The following is a 22,548-nucleotide window of genomic DNA, read 5'->3' on the forward strand; positions in this document are numbered from 1 at the left end:
TTTTTTAACAATGTTTCTCCATCCTTCAGGTTATTTATAGCCATTATAAAATGGCAGTGCATTTGGGAAAAAAACTCAAACACAACATAATAAAACACCAATATAAACAGACACAACCCATGTTAAAGTACTAAATTCTACCAGCCACTGTACAAAGCATCAAAGATTTATATGGCTTGGTCCCAAGCCTAACTGGAAAGAAAAGAAAAGTCAAGGGAGGCGGGAGAGGGGAAGAAAAAGAACAGCTCACTAAAAGAGAAACAAATCATGTAAGCTGATGTAAAGCCTAGGTTCAGTGTGGATAGGGGAACGGCATCCCAGAGCAAGCCATGAGGTGGCACCAGCACAGAAACTGCACAGTGTGAGAACCTGCTGGCTCCTGATCCAGCCCTGACTGCCTGGAGAGTAAGTGGCAGTGCCTATCTCTGTCTAACGGATCAGAAGCCAGTTATGAGCCACAGATAAAAGTAATACAATCCTTGACATATTTTTTGCTTCTAGGAACTTGTCTAGACTCCACCTGAACCCATGTGAACTTTACCTACTAAAACATGCTCCAGTAAGGAGATCCACAGATTAACTACATGTTGTCCTAAGAACCAAATTCTTCTACTTTGTCCGATGCTCCTTTAATTCTTCACAGAATCGCAGAATGGTTGAGGTTGGAAGGGACCTCTGAAGCTTTTTTAGTCCAACCCCCTGCTCAGGCAGGGTCACCTAGAGCCAGTTGCCCAGGACCAGATCGCTTTAGAATATCTCCAAGGATGGAGACTCCACAACCTCCCTGGGCAACTTGTGCCAGTGCTCAGTCAACCTGCACGGTAAAAAAGGTTTCCTGATATTGAAAGGAAACCTCCAGAGTTTCAGTTTGTGCCTGTTCCTTGTCTCTTGTCCTGTCACTGGGTACCACTGAAGAAAGCCTGGCTCTGTGTTCTTTGCACCCTCTCTTATTTGCACACACTGATGAGTGCCCGCACCTTCTCTTCTCCAGGCTAAACAGTCCCAGCTCTCTTAGCCTTTCCTCATATGAGAAATGCTCCACCCACCTGCTTTAGTAGAGACCCTATCCACAGCACATAATTTTGTAGGATTTTTATTGCACTCTTTTTCTGGGCATCTCTTTTCAGGCTTTCCAAGTTCTACTAGATCTTCTCTAAGTTTTTTATTGCACTCTTTTTCTGGGCATCTCTTTTCAGGCTTTCCAAGTTCTACTAGATCTTCTCTAAGTTTTTTATTGCACTCTTTTTCTGGGCATCTCTTTTCAGGCTTTCCAAGTTCTACAAGATCGGTTCTAGTATGAAAGTTCTCATGTAATTTATTATGAAAGTTCTTATTTTGTAATTATCTATTTACATATTTATAAGTTAATTTAATGTGTGGTTTTCATTAATATTGGCACATATCCACATTGAACGCATCTACTACTAATCTGTGCCAAAGAAACTCCTCTGCACAGTAAAGAGCGATCAGAAAAAGACATTAGTAAGGCCAAAACAAATTCATCTTTAAGTGTGGCTTCCTGCAAAAAGTTTTGCAGTCGGCATCCAAATCTAATTAGAATGTAAGATGAGATAACTCAACAAAAGGAGCAGCTCTCTAATGAGAGCAATGGAATTGCTGCTCCAAATGATAAAGAAGAGATGGAATAGCCAATTCCTGTTAACAGATGCAGCTCTGCTGATGCAGCAACAGTCACAACACCCACAGGATCTGCAACAGCAGGTTCTTGGCTACGAACTCCCTCCTGAATGCTGCCTTGCTACTTTTCTCAAGTAGGCAAAGTACTACAAACACACTTTACCTGCCATCCCTGACAAGATGACCTCACAGGGACTGTGATGCTTCAAAAACACATTCACTTTTGGCAAAGCTTCTTCTGGCCTTCTCCACCAAAACCCCAGGACTAAATGCCTGGGAACATGACCTGAGCCTAAAATTAATTTCTGATGAGATAGCCTATCTCCCTTCTTGAAGGGCTCATAATCAAAGAAATTCATTAACAAGGACAGAAAAACTGTATTAATTATAGCATATATAACCTGCAAAAGCAGGGACAAGCATATTCTTACAGCTCCCTAAAATACCTTCCCCCCCTGGCCCCAACAAATTTCATTAATTTGCACTGAGATCCTCATGATTGTATCAACATCAGAAACCTCTTTTGGCATTAAGTTTCCTAAATTTCCCATTCTATTATGTAGTTTTCTGGAATGGAAAGACTAGAGATCTGGACAGGTTTAAGTTTCCATTGTCAGGATGATCAAACCCAGTTGTGTGTCTGAAAGGTCTGGCTGGAAAATTAAATTACATCAAAGATAGTCTGGGTTTTTCTGGTGGTTTGGGTTTTTCTGGAATTTTGTTTGTTTGTTTTGTAAACTACAAAGTATACTTTTAGTCCAATAAAGTAGCTTTACTAAGAAAATGTGATAGCATCCAAGATAGCCACCAGTTGGGCAATGGATGGAGAACCTACCTGTGGTGTAGAAGACTCAAATTCCTTGGTTGAGTAAGACAGCCACAGTAGGTTAGATCAAAAATTTGTATTGCCTGCTAATCTGCCACAGAATATTCTGGGAAAAGTACAGGCAAGAGATCAAAGACAGCATGATTCTCTCCATGGTCCCTCCCACAGTTCTCTTGACTTAAAGGTCTGCAAATCCCAAAACCACTAAAATACTGTGCCATATCATGTCTCCAGCACAATCCCACTATTCCATTAGAACACCTACAGCGTGAATAGCTCATTGCTGAAGAACAGGTACCAAAAAATGGATGACGTTTCTGCAACACTGATCCAAAAGCTGTAGACCTGTCTGTTCCTTGAATGTCCTATCATAAAATAATGTAAGCCACAGGCTACCATTCCACTATCACGTTTAACAGCCACCAACAGAAATATCCTCCATTAATTCATTGAATCCCTTTTTGAAATCCATTTACATTTTTATTATTTCTGCCTCAACAACACCCTGTAACAATGAGTTACAAAATTTAATTACTTGTGGAATAAAAAAGCACTTCCCTTTATACTTACTCAGAGCAAGGGTTTGAACTTGGATCTTCCACACTTAAGATTAGTATCAGTCTCTCCCTGGAGAGATTCTCAATCTCTCCCGTTGGAGCTCTTTTGCAGAGTATAAATAATTCAACAGTTGGGAGGGAGAGAGGAAAAGAGAGATGGCTAGGGCTCTGACCTGAAACATGGAAACGAAAACAAAAAACAGAACTTGTTTTTGCCCTCTCTACTTTTATCTGGAATTCCACCTTGTCCTAAGAACATTCCCTCAAAAAGTTTGGAATTCAATAAATTGCCTTTTCTTCTTGCCTCCCTGTCCAGAAAACGAGATGTATCAAAAAATTCCCAGGCCTATTTATTAACAGGAACATCTCAGTAGCCCAGTTATCTATAAGATCAAACCTCATGTACAACCACATGACCTTTCTAGACCTATTTAACAAACACATTCCATCTCACACAAACATATCTGCAGCATCCATTGTTAGCGACCAGTCCAGTCCTCCCATGGGCACATGTTTGGAGGTCGACAACTTCAGCAAAGCAGCCTCACTTTCAAGCTGCAAAAGATCTGTGGGTGAAGGACAGAGCTGGGATGTGTAGCCCATGTTGAACAGCGTTACATGCACACATAAACATGAACCTCTGTGCCACCACCATGGACTGACGTGCACCACACTCACCAAATCGAGATCCTAGGAAGAACATAGTCTAAGCCAAGACTTACCTCTGTCTTCAGAGAATCACAGATATGAATAAACCACTCTGAATATGGGTAAAAGTTTTTAATTAACAGCCTAGCTAAAACACCATTACAATCTGCAGTTCTGTTTTTATTAATTCTCTCCGATTCAGCAGGAATTTCACCAAGGAATAGGGATGAGCAGATGCTGGGGAAAGCACATTAATAAATCATAAGTGTCATTAAAATTTGTAAACTAATATCTTCTGGGAAGTCTTGGCAATTAGTCTCAAAGCTTTCTTGGCAAACAAAAAATTAATAAATCCAAAAGGTCCCCTGTCTGATGATATCCCCGGCCCCACAGAAAGGTCATTGATGGAGCAATTAAGAGACACAACAAATGGACCAGCCAGAAGGCTGGTTCACAAAAGACAAATGACCTCCATGAAACAAGAGGACTAAGGCATCTTAATAAGCAAAGGTGGGACTTCAATATACACACCACCCCAAGACATACAAAGGCTTTTAGACTCATATTCACTGGGCGACTACTTTTCACATGATTTTGCATTGCCCCCCTTTGTTCTCTCCATCTCTGAGGCAACATTAATGTGACTGCTTGTTAAAGCAAGGAACCCTCAGAAAGTAGAGGTGTGAACCTTACTATTCCCTTGTGGAAAAACCCTATGGGATATAACAAATAGGGCTAAGGAAGCAATGTGAAGGAGACAAATGAAACTTCTCTCCAGAAGTTAGTCATCTACTTAAAGAATGAAATAAAGAATTAAAGAATTCTTTAATAATCTTACTTTTATTACCATTACTGAGTTTACCTAACTCTAAAACATAGCCATGAATTTAAGATAAGCTTATTAATTTTCATGATTGGTTCCCAAAACAAACATTTAAAACACATTAACATTTTAACTTACGTTATCCATTTGTTGCAATGACAGCATCTTCTTCCGTTCTGAACTGCAAAGAATGTACGCTCTGGACAGCACCTGAAATTGTCTGGGACATTTGAGGAGGCCTAAACCTATGGTTCATTCTGTTCCACTCCTTGAATTTTCTTTTCTTCCCCCCCCCTTTTTTTTTTTTAATTCCCATGGACCTTCACATCCAGCCACACAAACCAAGCAAATCAAAACAATCCCTTATGCACGTTTCCTGAAATCCACAATAAAAGACTTCTTAAAGATTTCTTTAGGTCTCTGGAAAGTCACAGCTGGAAGGATAGTGAATCACCTCAAACCAGAAAAGCATTTTGAATAGGATCATAATTAGCTACTTCAAATGACTTCACTTATACAGTGGAATAAGGTGGTCAATGGTTATCACCATCTGATAACCAGCAACTTCTAACATTCTTGTCACAGATAGCCCCCTAAACCAGTAAACCCAAGGAAGCTAAGCCATCCACCCCCTTATTGCTTTTAATAGTCATGAAAAGAGCATAGAAAAGCCATTTCCTGTATAGCTTTTTGTGAACATTTAGCATCCCTGCAGTGTAACTTCATGCAATGCCCTTTAACCATTAATTTCTCTCCTGGCTGACATGACACTCAACAACTCTTTTCACCTGTAAAGCATTCTACATTGTTCCTCTTTATTAACTAGGACCCACTTCCTGATGTCTGCTGCAATACTTGCGCAGCTGGACAAATACAGACGTCAGGAGCCTCTGCCAAACCTGGTATGTCACCCTGAGCAAGAGAACAAGATCTGTTTCTCCAAAATAAGCAGGAATTTAGCCATGAAAGCAAAGAATAAATTGTCATTTGGCTCAAGAATGCTGCATTTTCTATTCTTCACAACCAGCTCTTTGGGCCAAGGAACTTCTCTTTATTAAATGACCACGATCTTCATTTGGCAGCAGCTAGCTCAGAAGTGGGCCAACGTGCAGCAACTGTGCATCTCCTAAATACTTCAAGAATGGCTCCTATGCCAAGATGGCATCTACGACTGACAGCCAGGCTGCGCTTAGCCACAGTAAACTGAATGACCCACTTTGCGAAAAAGACAAATCAGCAAGAATACTAGAGGTTAAGAACTGCATTATTCTGGAATGCTGGTGAAGGCCCACACGAATCACAACTCAGGGTGCTGTGAACTCTGAGGAACAACTCTCATCTTACACTGCAGTTGTCTGCTGCAGTTCCCCATTCCCTTAGTTCTGCAGCAAACATAGTCTGCAACTAGCAGCTCTCAGCCACGAAGATTTTGATAGGTGGCTCCCATAGCCTGAAAAAACTAGCCATCATTGAGCTAGGCTATTTATACACTCTAACAAATAACAACAGTGGAGCTGCCAAACTTTTGGGCACCCTAGTCTTCAATCCAAGAGGTGTCAGGGATGCACTTGTACACTCAGCTGGCTCCTTCCCTCTGTGCCCTGATGGCTGATTGCAGATATGAGAAACCCTTCTCTTCATCAGCATAGGACTTCTGCATTTTGTAGTGTTGTCAAAAAACGCCAAATAAGAATTAATAATGGAAAGCATTACTACTTTGAAAACCAGCTCCATTAATTTTATGCCTGAATACAGTCCTCCAGAAAATAACATGTATCTAAGATGTATGTTGTCAGCATAAAAGCGAAAAACAATAAATATAATCAAATTTGACAATACTGCAGGGAGCTGTCAGCTGGTTATGGTGGCTGGCTGGAGACTGCATTTCAATACAGCAAATTCCAGAAAAAACACAATGCCCCACTGCAAGCCTTGTGGAACCTGACCAGTACTGAGCAAGAAGTTGTGGCACAAACCAGAGGTCGCCATTCCCAGCACCACAGTCTAAATAATGCATTGCCACGGGGACAGGAACACTCTTTTAAGGAAGCTCTGGCTGTGCCAAGACTTATTTCAGGTTTAGCTTGTTTCGCAAAGGATTATATGGAAATTTGAGTCAGGCTTATTGAATCTCCTGATCTCTGCCTTCTTACTCATCTACCTTAAAGGCAACTACATTTGAAGGAAGGAGACTGAGCCCCAGTTCCCAAAGGGGAGACGTGGGTTTTCACACCACATTCACCATTTCACACCTACAGAGCAGCCCTACCTGAAGCCAGCTCCACATGCAACACACAAGCCTAGGGCACAGAAATCAGCGTGAGCTGTGAAACTTTGCAAAGGAAACAAATGCTAGAGGTACACTGAAATATGCTGATGGTCTCTGGAGACTGGGAGGCTTAAGAGTCAAGGACATAGGAGGAAACGGCGTAAAGCCCTTTGGTAATTAAAACAGAACTGAATGAAAGAGCAATGCAAGACATAAGGCAGCTTGCAACCAAGCTGACCAGTTTTACTCCTCTCAGCTCCAAGCTAGGAGTTGCAGCTGCTGTGTTTTGCAGCTGTCTCTGTTAAAAAGCTAAAAGTGGGGGGTTTTTTAGCTCAGCACAGAAGCTAAGACAACAGACCAACCTCTTCAGGCACAGCAGCCACAAGAGTAAAAAGAAAAAAAAGTTTGGGGATTTTTGACTGCTGCCATGGAAACATAATTTCTTGGTTAATAAACAAGAAGGAATACATGTAAAAATTCCTTCATCAGCATTTTAGCCTCTTAAGCAGTAAGAGTCAGTCATGGTTTTGAGTATGGGTTAATGCATGGGCCGGCATTATGTACCATCAGATAATTTAGCTGGGACCACAGCCAGAGGAGGGGACCTCCAGGGGCCGCATCAAAGATGGGTAAAATGGTAGTGGGGACACAGAGCTGACACATGCAAGTGCTTGCACTTTGGAAGAAAATCTGAACTACTCCCCACTGTCTAATTAGCTGATGTGTTGCAGTCACGGCTATCGCGTTGATCATAAATACCGCCCTGCTAACTTGCGCTTCTCCTGTCTGCTGTATCACCCTGTTGTCTCTTTGTCTTCGTCTGAGATTGAAAGCTCCCTTGGGATGGAGGCTGTCTTTTTAGCTATACTGCAATCCAAATAAATATAACTGTTCCTGGATACTAAAAAAGGCAACACTGGAAAAACTTTTATTCCAGTTACCTTAGCAGAAATAACTCCTCAACCCACACTGGCTGAAACAGTTGAAAACATTTTAAATATTACAATAGCAACTTTAAATACTTATCCAGAATATGTCACGTTCACATAACCCTGTCTCAAAACCATGCAGCTTAAACGGGAGACACGATTAGCAACAAGAGCAGAAATGTTCACAAGGCTCTTCCTTTATTTGTAAAACCTGTGAAATCTAAAAGGCCCACTGAATAAGAAAAGGAGCTCAATAGATTCCTCCTGTTTACTCACACTCACAACACAAGAAGGAAACAACTGGACAGAAACAAGATTAACTCATGAAAGGACTTGCTGCCTACCATACAACCTACAGAAATCTCTGTTTAATATATCTGAACACAACATACACCTGAAACCAAAACTCACCACAATTTCTATGGTCAGACCTGGAAGTGTTATGAACATACACATTTGAAGAAATAAGCCATTGAATAGGATTTCCCTTCTCTCCTCCTCCTAATAAAATTTGCCTGAAATTTTCAACAGAAAAATAGGTTAAAAAAAATCCCCTAACCCCTCAATTCTTGGCTGTGAATGGTGCCTTTTAGACACCATATTTTGCATATCTAACCCTCTCATTCTCCTCTGTTCAACAGATGCCTTCTTGGACTACAATTCCTGTGAAGCAGCCCGGTCCCTACTTTTTACAGAGAGCGTTCATATTTCATGACAGATCACTCCTGCGTGCTTACCATGGTCAATGAAGTTTGATGCAGGGACCCTCGCCTACAGAGGGTTTGGGAATTAGAGGTGCTCCACCAGCACTTCAAATCAAAATCATGTAAATTTATAGATTGAGAGGGAAAACTGTTTTTCTTTTGTTGGTGAAGAAGTGTTAGCGTGGGAGGGAATTCTACAGAAGTCATCTGTCCAACCCTTAATCCAATTTTTACTTAAAGTAAGCAGGATGTAGCTGGATTCCTAACTACCTATTTAGATATTTTGCTAGACAATGAGAACTGATGAAGAGTTGCATGTCTGAAAAGCTTAAATAATTTTTACAGTTATATTTGCTGACCTATGAAAAGACCTCTCCACATATTCTGATGTATCATACCATCAAAAGTACAACCACAATAAAGTAGCTTCCCCCCATAGGAGGAAAACTATCACCTCAACTCAACTCAGTGGGAAAAACACAAATCCAAACCACAACTGACAGGTGTATCTGTGACCAAGAAGAGACGTGGCATTCACAAGGGGGAGGGATGTGGCTGGCTGGGTGGGTGTGGGGGTATCTTTTCCTTGAAGCTGACCGCTTCAAGGCTGTCTGCTTCAGTAGCAACAGAGGTCTTTTCTGTGATTTTTTTGGGCCCCAAAAGCATGGATTTGTTTATTAGAGCAAGGTCTGTGCTCCTGCATTCAAATGCTGAGCAGCGTTTCCTCTGTCTAAACTCGTACTAGCCTGATAAAGGAGCAGCTTCCAAGATAACTTTTAATTCTCCTCTCTCCCTCTCTTGCTCTCACTCCCTTTTTTAATTACATTCAGGATGTTTTCTTATTGATTTACTTGTCTTTGTATTTAGATGCAGGGATTAGAAATTTCACTTATATGGCAACTCAGTTTTCCATTAAAGAAGCCTCTCATGCTATAACCCAGGGGGAACTGAGAAGAAGCTTTTGATGCATAAGGCAGACGGAGGCAAGATGATATTTGGAGATTGCATTGCACTCTGCTTTATCTTAGCATCCTAAAGCACTGCCATGTGATTCATTGCTCTCTGACACAAAAGCCACTCCTCTCTTGTGGAAGCAACTGTGTTTGCCAAGCATTCAGAATAGATACCATGCAGCACCACTGCTCAGATGGGCAGGACTCCTGTTTAACAGAAAGGATGTGTCGTATTCCCGGGGGGGGGACACGACACCTCACAACAAAAACACCACGCAAAAAAACCCCACTCCTGAAAATGTCCAGACATCCTTCCAATAATTACTTGATAGCTGCATTCAGTTTGTGACCCATCAGTTCTGCAGGCTCAAAGATGCCTTTGAAGGAGTCTACAAAAAGTAACTAAAGAAAGCAAACCTATTGCCAGAAGGCTTAAACTCACTCTGCAAAGACAGATCCTCCTTTTGAAATTTTCAGGGTCTCAAAAATTAAAAGAAAATATTGAAAAGTACCAATTTAAATAATGCAAAGATTCGGAGGCATTAATGCGCAAATAGAACAGAAAATCCTGAGAAAAGGAGTCTTTCTCTTGGCTTATTGCTTCCACTTAGTATCTGTTTGCATTTCTACAATGTCCTTTCCAAAGAAACTCATAGCTGCTCTCTAAGACTCCACACTCCCCTCTGAAGTACATTGAACACACTGAAACACACTCACAAATCAGTGTGCTTCCCCAGTTGACTGAGTACTGGATGCCTTTCGTCATATTGATGATGAACTGCATTTCCATCACTCCGGGAAAACTCCAAAAGGGATGCTGCTATTACCTTTCTGCAGAGCTCAGGTGACACTGTGAGTTCAGTATTAGGACAGGATTTGCCTGCTTGTTACATTATTTATGCAGAACAGATTGCTTGGCAATTACGTTTAAAGTACAATCACAGCGCCATTTGTTCTTGTTCGGTAAAGAGGCAAAAGTTTTTTAAGGCTTTAATATCTTGAAAAGTACCAAGGTAAGTGGAAATGACTGTGTTCTCTCTTATTAGCTGCATGGTTATTTATATTTTTTGCAGATTACCACGGTACAGTGCAATTAGGCTTTGGAAGTACTGTTTAAACTGAGAAGTTTCAAGAGCTCTACTGAACAATTAACCCTGCAATTAACAGGAACAAACCTGCAGCACACACCCAAAGTCTGCTCCAAACAGGGGCTTTTAAATTAGCTGGGAAGAAAGAAGTACAACAGACCATCTGCTAAGAAGCTGCTCACACCTGGAGCAATGGCTATGATGCATTGACAGTTCCACCACCTACACTTTCAGAACATTGCACAATAGCTGTAATACACCAGGCAAATCTGACACAGGGCACTTGGTCTCCCTCAACCGCTGGCTGTCTTTTTTTGTTGTTGTTATTAGGTGTTTTTTACCCTAAGGACAATTCTGTTAAAGACGTACCCTTTCCACACCACAGGCAGGATGTCAGGAGGAAGAGCAATGCCCAGCAGGTAAAACTATTGGTGATTTCAGACATCAAGGAACAGGCTTGTTTATAGGGGTAAATATGGGGGCGGTTTGGAGGGGAGAGGATTTTTTTTTTTATTTAAACACACACACACACACTCTTACAAACACATGCTCTGTCCAGCAGTGTGCTTCCCCAGGCCAGAACACTCCATCTCCCACACCAGAGTAGGAACATGGTCGGTACATGACACCATCCAAGTCTATCCATAGCGGAGAAGACACCAGCGCCTGACTGTGATATCTCTAGTACTTTAGTGGCTACTGTCCTTAGAGCCCAAAACAACACAGATTCACTGCCAAGATGACCATCTCAGCTCGCAGGGCTGAGGAACATTGCTAAGATCAGCTAGGATAACATCACGCACTGTGTCGTATACCATCTTGGGCACTGTTCTAGCAAGCATGTACTATCTATAGAGAATGTTATCATTGCCAGCCTCACAGCAGAGACTCAGAGGAACGAAGAGACTTGTCTAAGGACACTCAAAGACAAGAATGAAACCAAGCTCCTCCATGTCCCAGGGAAGTGCCCTTACACCAAGAGACCCTCCTGTTTGCAGACGCCACCTTATTAAAACTATGTGTTCTTAATCATGTGTCCCTTTTCCAAAAAGCAACTCCAGTTATCTCAGATTCCCTCCCGCCTCCTCCCCGATCAACTCAGGTACCCCCTTTACTCAGCCTCCAGTTTTGCAAGAGACATAGTGCAACCCCTCCATGCCCAGTTGCTGTGATTTCTACAATCCACTTACCTCCACAGTGAACTCTCCGTAACACTCCCCAAGTTGAAGTCGTAGAGCTTTGTCAGAATGAGAATCACCTACAGAGGGGGGAAGGAGGGAGGAAGATAAAGGGAAGAGAAAAGAGGGGCAGGGGGGGAAAAAAGTTTTCCTTTAGACTGTGTAACAATACACAAGGCATCTGAAATCACCCAAAGGAGAGTTCAGCATTTATCCATTAAAGTTACAGTATTATAGGATCAAGTAAGTTTAAAAAAAAAAAAAAAAAAGAAAATCATTACCTTAATGCATCATGTAACCAGTAACATTTATTTTAATCTCAAAATGTTTTGCATTTTAAATAAAGCATGCCAACATGAATTAATCAAACATTGTGAGCTGCTCCCTACAGCTATGGTTATTCAAGGTCAGGGATGGAACCACATGCACCCTTGTTAACTCAACAGCCCAATCAGAAATTACGGTCGACTTTTCCTGTTTCTCAAGGTGCTACCACAAATTGGTGAGTTTTGTTTATGAAGATCCCTATCTAACAAAACAGTCTATTTTGCCCAGAATAAGTTTTGTTGTTCTCCATCTGCTGTCACTGACTCCGGGACATGGGAATTTCCACATGCTATTGCCTTTCTGCTGTGGTAAAATAGAGGGACACAGAGCATGACATTCAGCTTAGACACGGAGCAAGACAAAACATCAGCTGCATCTTCAGCACTCAAGGAGAGTCGGAGCCTTCAGGACCCACCAACTAACTTTCAGGTGAGCCACGAACACTCCTGAGTCATGTCCCTGTAAAACTGAGGTAGAAGAGAGGAGTTAAGCAGTACACAAGAGACCACAGGAGAATATAACTTCCCTCCAATATCCTTGGTGCTCTGACCTCAGATTTCACAGGTAAATGGAATCCTCCTAATTACCAGCTACATTGCCCAGACAGGCAGCTATGCACTCCGATAACCTGTGAGCCTCTGTGCAAGCTCCCAGGCTCAGACAGGATGGGAACTACTGCAGAAAGAACAGAGGTTCCTCAGTAGAAGTTAAGAGCATTTGAGCATCTCCTCCTTGCTTTTTTAGCATAACTAATGTCACACAGCTCATTCCCTCGGATTCTACGGGAACAGCCTCAGGAAGAGCTCTGGGACATCTCATTTTTGTTTTGCATCATTTTAACATTTCAGCATCGTTTCCTCCTTATAGGATTCAAGAACAGGCTAGTTTGCCTCGCATCTGCTTGGGCTGTGAAAGCATCTGGGGAAAGTTTTAGTAAGTACTTGGGGTTTTTTGTTTTGTTAACAGGTACTTCACAGTTGGGCTAAAAGATGGGTCCAAATGCGAGATGTGTCCCAAAGGGTTGAGTTCATTAATGTTCTCCTATGTAACAAGGATTTTTTTCTACTATAAAAGCCACTTGTCACTCCCTCAGCAGTGAGACCCACCACACCTTTCATTTGGGCTTCCCAGCTGAAAGGCTGCTGGGTGAGGACTTTAAAGCTTTGCAGAAAAATACCAAAAGATTAATCAATATCACAGTGGCTGCAGCAGTTGGTTACTGTCAGCACAATACCGGGAAGAGACCTGTTCAAATTGTTAGGGGCCTTGGTACATGACTGTGCAGTCAGAACCCAACTTAATGGCTTTAGAATAGATGCTCTGAGCATTCCTGTCTCTACTGGATTCACTTTCCCCATCCCCAATTGCATTTTGTCCCTTTATTTCCCCACGCAGAGACGTTTAGGAGGAAGATAAAAGCCAAGCTGCTTCCAGCAGGGCGTGAAAAGAAACCTGCCAGGCAGATTTGAGTCAGCGTATGCGAGCCCATGTCAGCCTAAACCAATGCTGTGCAGTGGGAAAATAAGGACAATATCCTTTTTATCATACCTTAAATCCTGCACACACCTTCCCATACAAAGGGTAAGAGCCAGCTGCAAGTTGCAGCAACCAAGGTTTGTATACGTCCTTGCCTTACACCGAAGGAAGCAGTGCAGCCTGCTCCCAGCTACAACCTGGTGAGCGTGACATTTTTAGCACGTTCCCTGTATTCACACAGGGGCTCAGACAGGACCCTCTCGAGAGTCTCTAGGAAGCCATGCACCACAGCACAAGCCCTGCCAGAAACGACACCCTTCTTATTGCCCGCAACTATGATGAGGTTTCACATAGTTAGTTTTCCAGTTTCAGAGCCTAACCACATTGAAGACAGCTGGATGACTTCTGCTGAGTTCAGTGGATCCTGGATCCAGCCCTAAGCATATTAAATAAAATCTCCATGCCTTGGTCAAATTTCAACAGAGTAATTCTGCCTTAAGGTGCAATTACAACTGAAGGCAGCATCCATACTCTCCCAGCTCTTTGTGTGCCTCTCCCCACATCTCCTATGCCCTACGTTTTTGAAGATGTCACTTATCTATTATATACCCTGCAAACCGCAGGATGACACCAGCTTTACAGGAGTGGGTTGAATCCTACTCAGCTCCTGGGTACAAGTCCAAAGTAAAAGCATGTTGTTTAGTGTGGCTTTTCTGGATTTTTGCCAGGATGACTAACAAAAATCCAGCTCAGCATGAGCATCCCTTTGCAGTTAAATGTCACAAAGGGTCCCAGGAAATAGGAGGAGTTCCCTGAGGCAGTGGTAAGACACAGTACAGTCACCTACAGCAACCTATCCATAAAATTACTCACCACATATGCCCAGGCCAGACAACGCTTGCACCACAACCCCAGGTGGCCTCCCCCCTGTTCCCACCTGCTTTTGAGACAAGACACTTCAGATTCAATAAAAGCAACTCTTGTAATGGTTCGGGAGTTCGAAAACCAGAGCGGAGAGGCTGAACTCACAACCTTCCCAGGAAAAGCTGCGAAAGCACATTTCCCTCCAACGCTGCCTCGTGAGACCGGATCAAATATAGCTACTAACAAAGTGCCACATGCAGTTAAGACACAAATCAAAGCCTGAAAGGTCCCCGAGTTGTTTTCATGGGGTGCTTTTGACAGAGCGCTGCAGAGGAAACTTCAAAGATATTCTGAGGCCTTCACATCATGTTGCCCCAATACGCTGAGGAGAAACTAGAAGCAGGGGTATCGGGGCAGATGTGGGCAAGGACCAGGTTTTCTAAGACATTCTGTTATTTGAATGCTTTAGTTGAAAAAGAATGGAACAAAATATAAGGAAAATTGGACGTATTTTTCAAAACCGAATTCTGACATGAGAAAATAAAATGAAAAAGAAAAACCCCTTATTGATTCAAGCTGAGAGATTTGATTCTGATTTCTACTTTGTAGTTGAAGAAGCTTAGCTTGTTTTTGTCAACACCAACAAATAATCATGGCTTTTCTGTGTCAGAGTAATTTTGCATGAAAATTTTGACGGTTTTCATTTTAAAAGCTGAATTCAATTGAAAATTGGAGATTTCATATTTAATGTACTATTTCAAAACAAAAATAAACGTTTTCTTTCCCTGAACTGAGGGAAATATAGAATTGCCACCCTGTAGAAAATGCCCACTCTTCAACCTAAATTAAGATGAAATATTTTTCTCTGGGGAAAAGAAGTAAAAAAAATGAAAAAAGTTCCAAGTGATATTGATTCAGAAGCAGCAAAAACTTACATTTAGGCACTCTTTAATCAAAATAAAGAAAACACTCTTACTGTGCTAAATTGAACTGTTTCTGCCCATCAAACCAATCTCCCCAAAATTAATTTCAAGTCAGCTCAAAGCCGAAATGCACTTTTCTCCGGGGTCATACTGTGCACTCCAGGGAACATGGCTCAGATGTGAAGTTTCCCCCCGATATCCTATGGGCCAGGCTCCACACAGCCACACTGCACTTCCCAGGACACCCCAGGGGCAGGTGTCCCTCAGGCACCAAGCAGCTCAGCTGGTTGAGAATGAAAAAAGGGAGAAGCAGCCTGCAGAACAGAGTGGGGACATAGGCCAGGCTGAATTACAATGCCCTTAAGGCAATACAAACCCTCTGGAAAATGCAATTTCAAGCTGAGCTTACACAAAACTAAATGACCTGAAAAATTCAATAAACTGTTTTGGTTTTCTAGACAGAAGTGAGGATGGAGAGGGGATAATCAGAAAAAATATTTTTTCTTTGGAAAAAAGTGATGTTCCAGTCCTGCAAGTATTTCCTTACGCACTTATTTTACACACGTACCTCTCCACAGTCCGTATGTTTTCGTTTATGCAGAGACTACACTGTCTGCTGAATACCCTGCTATAAGGCTTGCATGACAAAAATGCCAACTCCTGTCAATTATTTATCTTTGATGGCTTATATACAATACAGATTAAGAGTATCTGGCACTGACATATCCTGCCACCTCACTACATAGTATACTGAAGCACTAAATCCAGATTTAATATGATGGACCACTTCTCTAAAATAAGGCCAGCAGTTTTTCAAGACTGCCAAATCCGGCAGCCTTGAGTCTTGACACAACTTGGCTGGCATGAAAGCAGAAAAAAACATAACCAGAAATGGGAGCTCAGGTTTCATTTGATGTTGAAAACACATCCCTGAAGGGATTCCTATTGTTCAGGCAATTATTAGGAATCTCTGAGCCCATAAATCACAAAAGTGCTCAGAAGCTCTTCAGAGTATTGGGTGGTGTAACAATTTTCATGCCCATAAAATTTTACTATGAAGGAAAATTACTTTTATTCATTAAACCCTCCTCCAGATCTTGCCAATTCTAAACCGGCAAAGTGCTTTGCATATACCCCACCATGGAATATATAACTCTGTTTCCCACAAATCAGAGTGTAAAGGCATTGCAGTTCCTTCAGCAGGTTGACAATCAACTTCAGGACAACCAAAAAGTGCCACATCAAAGGCAGTCATGCTCCTGTATCAAGTGATGCTTGTATTAGAGACAGGAGAGAGAAGAGCACAGCAGCCACAGAGAACAGGTTATCATTTCAGGTAGACATCTGAAAGGCCAGCACTAATCCACTCCATGAGATTCATCTCTTCTGTAAGTGATCCTGCTATATCAGCACAGAGATTAACACAGCTCATCAGTAGCCCTGTCCACATATTTACAGAGTGTAATTAATAATGAGCAAAGGGATGAGCACTGGGCAGCATACAGCACAACGAAGAGATCATGGACAGATTTACATGTGAAAAATGAGAGCTTGCTCTGGCATGCTGGGGTCTCCATTTCCTGCCTACAGACCTATTTCCACGATGTTTGCAACCTTTTCTCCCCACACACACACCAGCCACAGGAAGCTTGTTTACAATTTTCATGTCATCTGCCTTTCCCCAATTCAGATGAGAGCAACAGCACCCAACAAGTAAATTTAAAATGTGAGCAATCACAGGCTACTGGGAACCAGTGTCAGTAAAATTGCTCACAGCTGAAAGCAAATTGGCTTAAAATGCTCTGGGACCTAAAAGCCAGCAGCACTGGTTCATGGAGGTCCCTAGCAGTTTCTTTGTTTCTTTCATCTTTTTTGGTTTTGGGGGGGGGAAGTTTTTTAAGGCACAAAATTAATAATTGAACTGATCAACAAACTCAGAGTTATTCAGGGTGATGGCTTTGCTAAGTGAGGTTGTATTTCATATAATCTCTGCATTTAAAGCTAACTCAAGCAAAAGCCACCAATATCAGCCTAATTTTTCCCACATAAATGCTCAGAAGGTGGGAAATGAATCATTTACACGCTCAATATACGTTTGCGCTTAAGTGTGTGGTGGGTTGAGCCTGGCCAGCAACTAAGCAGCCACCCAGACACTCACTCTCTCCCTACCCAAGGGGATAGGGGAGACAACCAGAAGAGCAAAATTGAGAAAAACTTGCCATTCCAGACAAAGACAGCTTAATAAGTGAAAGAGAAAAGAAAAAAAAAACCCACCACCAAACAAAAACCAAAAACCCAAACCCAAGTGATGCAAAGGCAGTCACTGAAAGATGGCTACTTTGGAAGGACCACTCCACAGTTGTTATTGCTAAGGATGATATTAATATGGGACAGAATACCTGTTTGGCCAGTTTGGGTCAGCTGCTCTAGCTGTGGCACCTCCCAAGCTCCTGACTGCCCCTAACCTACTCCTAGGGCAGGCAGAGTGAGAAACAGAAAACCTCAACACTGTGCAAGCCCTGTTCAGCTATACCTAAACCACTGATGTGTTATCAGCACTGGTTTAGCTGAAAATTCAAACACAGCATGACACAGGCTGCTGTGAAGAAAATTAACTCCATTCCAGCAAAGTATTTTCCTAGATCAAGGTACAGTTGTTCTCAAAACCAGTCACTACATAGCCCTGGTCAAACCAAAATCACTTCACACTAATACACCTTCAGAACTGTATGCATGCACGCGTGTGATCACACTACACAACATCACCATCCTCATTTACCTTGGAGGTCTAAGTGCAGTTGCCAATACCCAGGAGTGCCGTCTCCAGCTGTGAGATGCATATAGCATTATTACAAAGCTCCCAGGTGAGGGATTTAAATTCCACAGGTATTAACAGATTCTGCAAGCATCACCACTGTGAAACAAGGCAAGTAATGTCATCTTTGTTTTACTGATGAGGAACCAGAGGCAGACAGAGATAGTGTTTCTCTACATGGGAACACTCAGGAGGAAGAATCCAAATCAACTTTTAAGAGTTTGGTTCAATTCACTTTGCAAATGCATCAGAAAAATCAAATTAAAGACCACTTTATTCTGAAAAAGAGTCTCCATCCAGGAATTTAACATAGCTAAATAAATTAACTGACTGTGTTGAAGTGGATTAAGCTAAGAAGCATCACCTGGAAGATAAAGCACCAATCCAAGTTCACCCGCAGAAACAGAATGATTACCAAAAAAAAGGAACACATACACCTTAAATACCAATCTGCCTTCTTTTCCCCTGCCTGGTGAGCATAGCTGAAGAAAACGTATCTCCAGATACTAGCAGTTAAGGAATAGCGCATCCTAAGACATGAGACGAAAACAACAGAGGTACTGACAAACAGGCCAAATCCTGCCCGCTGGAAATCACAGCAACACTTTTGCAAGAGTAAAGTGATGCCAACTTAAGCAGCAGCAAAGGACCTTTTTTTTTCTTTTTTTTGTTTTTTTTTTTTTGTTTTTAATCTCTAGAGAGATGAAAATGATCTGTGGGTGACTTCAGGCAGTGCAGGCAAAAGAACCCTCTGAAATTCAAAGAGACAAGTCCCAAGATCACACACAAAAGCAAAACATGTTCCAGTGAACTTGTGATCTCCAAACAGCTGAGATTGTCAAATTTGTCCTCAAAACAAGAACCAGTAACTAAAAGAAATATATTCTCCTTTAATCCTCCATTGCCTGTGTTGCTTTTCACTTTCCAGTATGAAAACTGCCACGGTATGCTCTTTCTGTCCCCTGTCCTCCTCCCTTTCAACGTAAATCAGGCAGCAGAATAAGCGGGAGCCAGAGCACGAGAAGTCGTCCCATGGATTCCCCTTGGACACTGCAGACAGATCACATTATCTTCACATAAGAGCCCTCAGGATGTAAGCAGCAGTTTGAAATTCCCATTTATAGGGCTTGCAGTGAATGAACAGAATCTGAGGGGGGAAAAAAAACAAAACCACTACAGTGCTTTGCAGAAAGAGCCAGCTCCGGAAAGCCCAACTCTCTCCTCCTGCACAATTACCAGCAGGAGCAGGGCAGGATTCGTGTATGTTGGTTCTCTGCTTTGGTAAGCCAAGGGCAAGCCCAGCCTGTCAGAGAAAAAGCACCCGTTGGCATCAACACTGAGGCAGACACCTCTTCCAGTGTCATGGATTTACCTTTCTGGGCTCACAAAAATCTAGAAAGGATTTTTAATTGAACCCGACAGGATGTCTCATGCTCTTGGTTTTAAATATGGTTGTGAATGCAGCTGAATAACACCACCAACAACACCATGACTAATGCCTCCAGGACTCAGGAATCTCACTATAATTTCTACAATAATATGGGAAAAGAAGTCAGATTCTTCTCCTCCCAAACCACAGATTCCAATTATCACCTAAATGAGGGGTATTCAGAGCCACTAGCTGTATAGCATCTGCAAGTCAACCCCACTGCTCTTCCATCTCTACTGCACATTAAAAATTGGACAATCTCTCTCACATAACATTTTTGCCAAGGAAATAAAAAAAAAATAGCTACCAGATCAGATCATAAAGCCTTTGTCCTCTGTGTAGGGAGTAAAAAAACCACCACTCCATCAAAGTTAAGTAGTATTCGAGTTATTAGCCATACGGCATAGAATCATAGAATGATTTGGAAAGGACCTTAAAGATCATCTAGTTCCAATCCCCTCCATCAGGTGAGACTGTCTGGGAAAGGTGTGGTGAATTAGTCACCTTTTTAAGGACAGCAGTAAAATACAGAAGACATTTAAGTAGAATTCCAGACCATCAAAAATAAACACACTGGAGGGGAGGGTAAGACACACCAATGCTATCAGCAGCTTGCAGGTAGCACTAGTGAGAGAAGTCAGACGGAAAAGAACCCCCAGGTTATTTGACCCACGCCTCCCTGACAAGGCATAGTTGTGCTCCACAGAATCTTTCCCAGCTCTTCAGGATGGCCTTGCTGCACATAAACACACATTCCCATCAGAAAAGACATCTAGATTGCTTAAAATAACAGAAGCCCGAGCTTTATCTCTGCATAACTCAGTTAAACATAAATACAATCTCTCCTGGCAGGTAGTGATATGATTTAAGGGTCCCCTATCATACATTATAGGAGGTGATAGCAAAGAACTCATAATTTATTTTTATTGATTCAGCAACCCATGCTGGATCATATCTCCCAATTCTTCCCTTTTGCTAAGAAGACTCCACCAAGCCTTGGGAAATTTAATTTTATCTTTTTTTCCCTTCTCCATCTTCCTTTTAAAGCTGCTGTGTGCATGTGTGTACTTTAACTTCAAGAAGAAAATGATAAAAGGCCCCAGTTACTTTACTGGCTCTGTTCTCATTCCAATTATCTTCTGATATTACCTGCAAACCAGCAGATTTTGTGCAGCAATTTAACTCTGTGGAGTCATGTACCTGCTGAAGGGCCATTTCAAGCTTCTGACATGGGGACCTGAAAAGAAGGAATGACTTGAACTCCAACTGTGGGTGCACTATCTTCACAGGACACTTCTCAATTACAAATAAATAAATAACCCTGACGGAAGGTAAGACAGAGCAGCCCTTTGAGACGTTATAAACTGCCAGGACAGATGAGGGCTTTCCTTGAGGACTGAAGGCAAGACTGACTGGTTCCATAATGGAAACTAAACCATGTAGGAAATTTTGTGTCTAAGCCAGTTCTGAAAGGAAGAGAGAAAAAAACTCCCATAAGCTGATTTTTCAAGACGATTCAGGCTGCCTGTTTTTCCATTTCAGACTCCAGTCTGTACTGAGGAACTCTCACTCCTCTCACACACACACACTCTTCTCTCTCTCTCCTCTACATGTGTACTAATACATATATAAAAATTACTGATCTTCCTCAGATTCCAGTTAGCAACTCAAATAATTGGCACTGAATAGAGCATGAGCAAGAGATTCCCTCTCTCCCCAGGGACAGGAGATGTACTACATAACCCATTGAAGTCCTTTCTAGCCTCATGTCTACGACCCAAAGATTTACTTGTTCCTGTGAAAATGCCTCACTGCTAGCTCAGGAGAATATCAGCATAGAATTAGGTGCCTTGCCACAGAACACATGCCTGTTGTGCTCCCCAAAACATGGACCCTTGCCTTCAACATAACAGCAGGAGATGGGTGCTGGAGAAGCCACCAAGTCAGCAGCGCAGCCTGGTCACTGGCCTGGCACTCAGAGCAGGAAAGGGTGTCGGAGCCTCCCCACTCTATTCCCATCTTTGATGCCAGCTCACCCACCTACAGGGAGATTAATTTGTGATAGTAGTATTATTCTGAGCCCGTATCATTCAATTTTGAACAATATTACTCCGAGAAATCATCCTTCTCCCTACTAGACCAAAAGTTGGAGTTTCACAGATGATACCATGAAAGGAAAGGATGTACCTGTTGGGAGACAAGCCCTTGCATCTGCTTTTAATGGCCAGTTAAAAGACTTTCTACTCCTGCCACTAGATCCTTATTATCAACAAATCCAAGTACCTTAGTCTCTGGCTTCCTCCCTCCCTCACAACAGCCCAGGGAAATAAGGATTGTTGCAATTTGCCAGGTGACAAGCATAGGCACAGAGGGAAAAAAGGGCAAAATGAACAAATTGTTCTGTTACGGTTACTGCAGGCACCGAAGTCCAATGCTTGGATTTTCCCCCCACATTTACTACCTGACCTTGAATGACTGTAACATCATTAGTATAAACCCATGATTAATCATAATTCTTTAAATATGCCTAGGTAGAGTACTTATAAATATAATTGAATAGTAGGGAAAGTGAAATATGAGAATCATCACAGGAGGAATAAGATAAAAATGTAAGTGCTAGTTTAGAATACATGAGAAACTATCACAGGCAACTTGGGTCAGTCAGGCTGAACAGGACACACAGGATCGGAAAGCGCTCGAGGTAAAGAGACAAGCACGAGTCAGGGCTCTCCACAGACAAAAGGTCAGAAGCAATAGTTTGAGTGCTAACTAGCCAATTAACATATTTTTTACATTATTATAGATTCAACAAAGATGAAATGATCTGATTATCTTATATATTAAGGTAATAAAAATGTGGTCTGTCCAATTGACTGCACTCTTCTGACCTTGAACCTATGTTTATGCAGCAGTTCCCATCTGCAGATGCCCAAACCAACTTTGAAAGTTAGCGGTTCAGCTGTGGTAAGGTCAAACTCTGCCCTAGCAGCTCCTTTTCCTACTGGTATTCCTTTAAACTCATCTTTACTCTTGATTTTAATCATATTTATTATGTTTATTTTCATTTTTATTCTATATTCATCATGTGCATACATTTCATC

General features: G+C 41.9%; 1 protein-coding gene across 2 annotated transcripts in view; it reads right to left on the reverse strand.

Annotated features, from left to right (window-relative positions):
* Positions 1-22,548, reverse strand: part of SORCS3 (sortilin related VPS10 domain containing receptor 3) — a 305,448-nt gene that overhangs the window by 193,569 nt on the left and 89,331 nt on the right. The window contains exon 2 of one of the 2 annotated variants that reach the window (XM_054832651.1): positions 11,626-11,693. The exons of the other annotated variant lie outside the window; for it this stretch is intronic. Within the exon in view, the coding sequence (XP_054688626.1) occupies positions 11,626-11,693 (68 nt within the window). The remainder of the gene's footprint in view (positions 1-11,625; positions 11,694-22,548) is intronic. 2 annotated transcript variants of the gene reach the window in all.

The sequence above is a fragment of the Grus americana genome, chromosome 7 (assembly GCF_028858705.1).
Source record: "Grus americana isolate bGruAme1 chromosome 7, bGruAme1.mat, whole genome shotgun sequence".
Lineage (NCBI taxonomy): Eukaryota > Metazoa > Chordata > Aves > Gruiformes > Gruidae > Grus > Grus americana.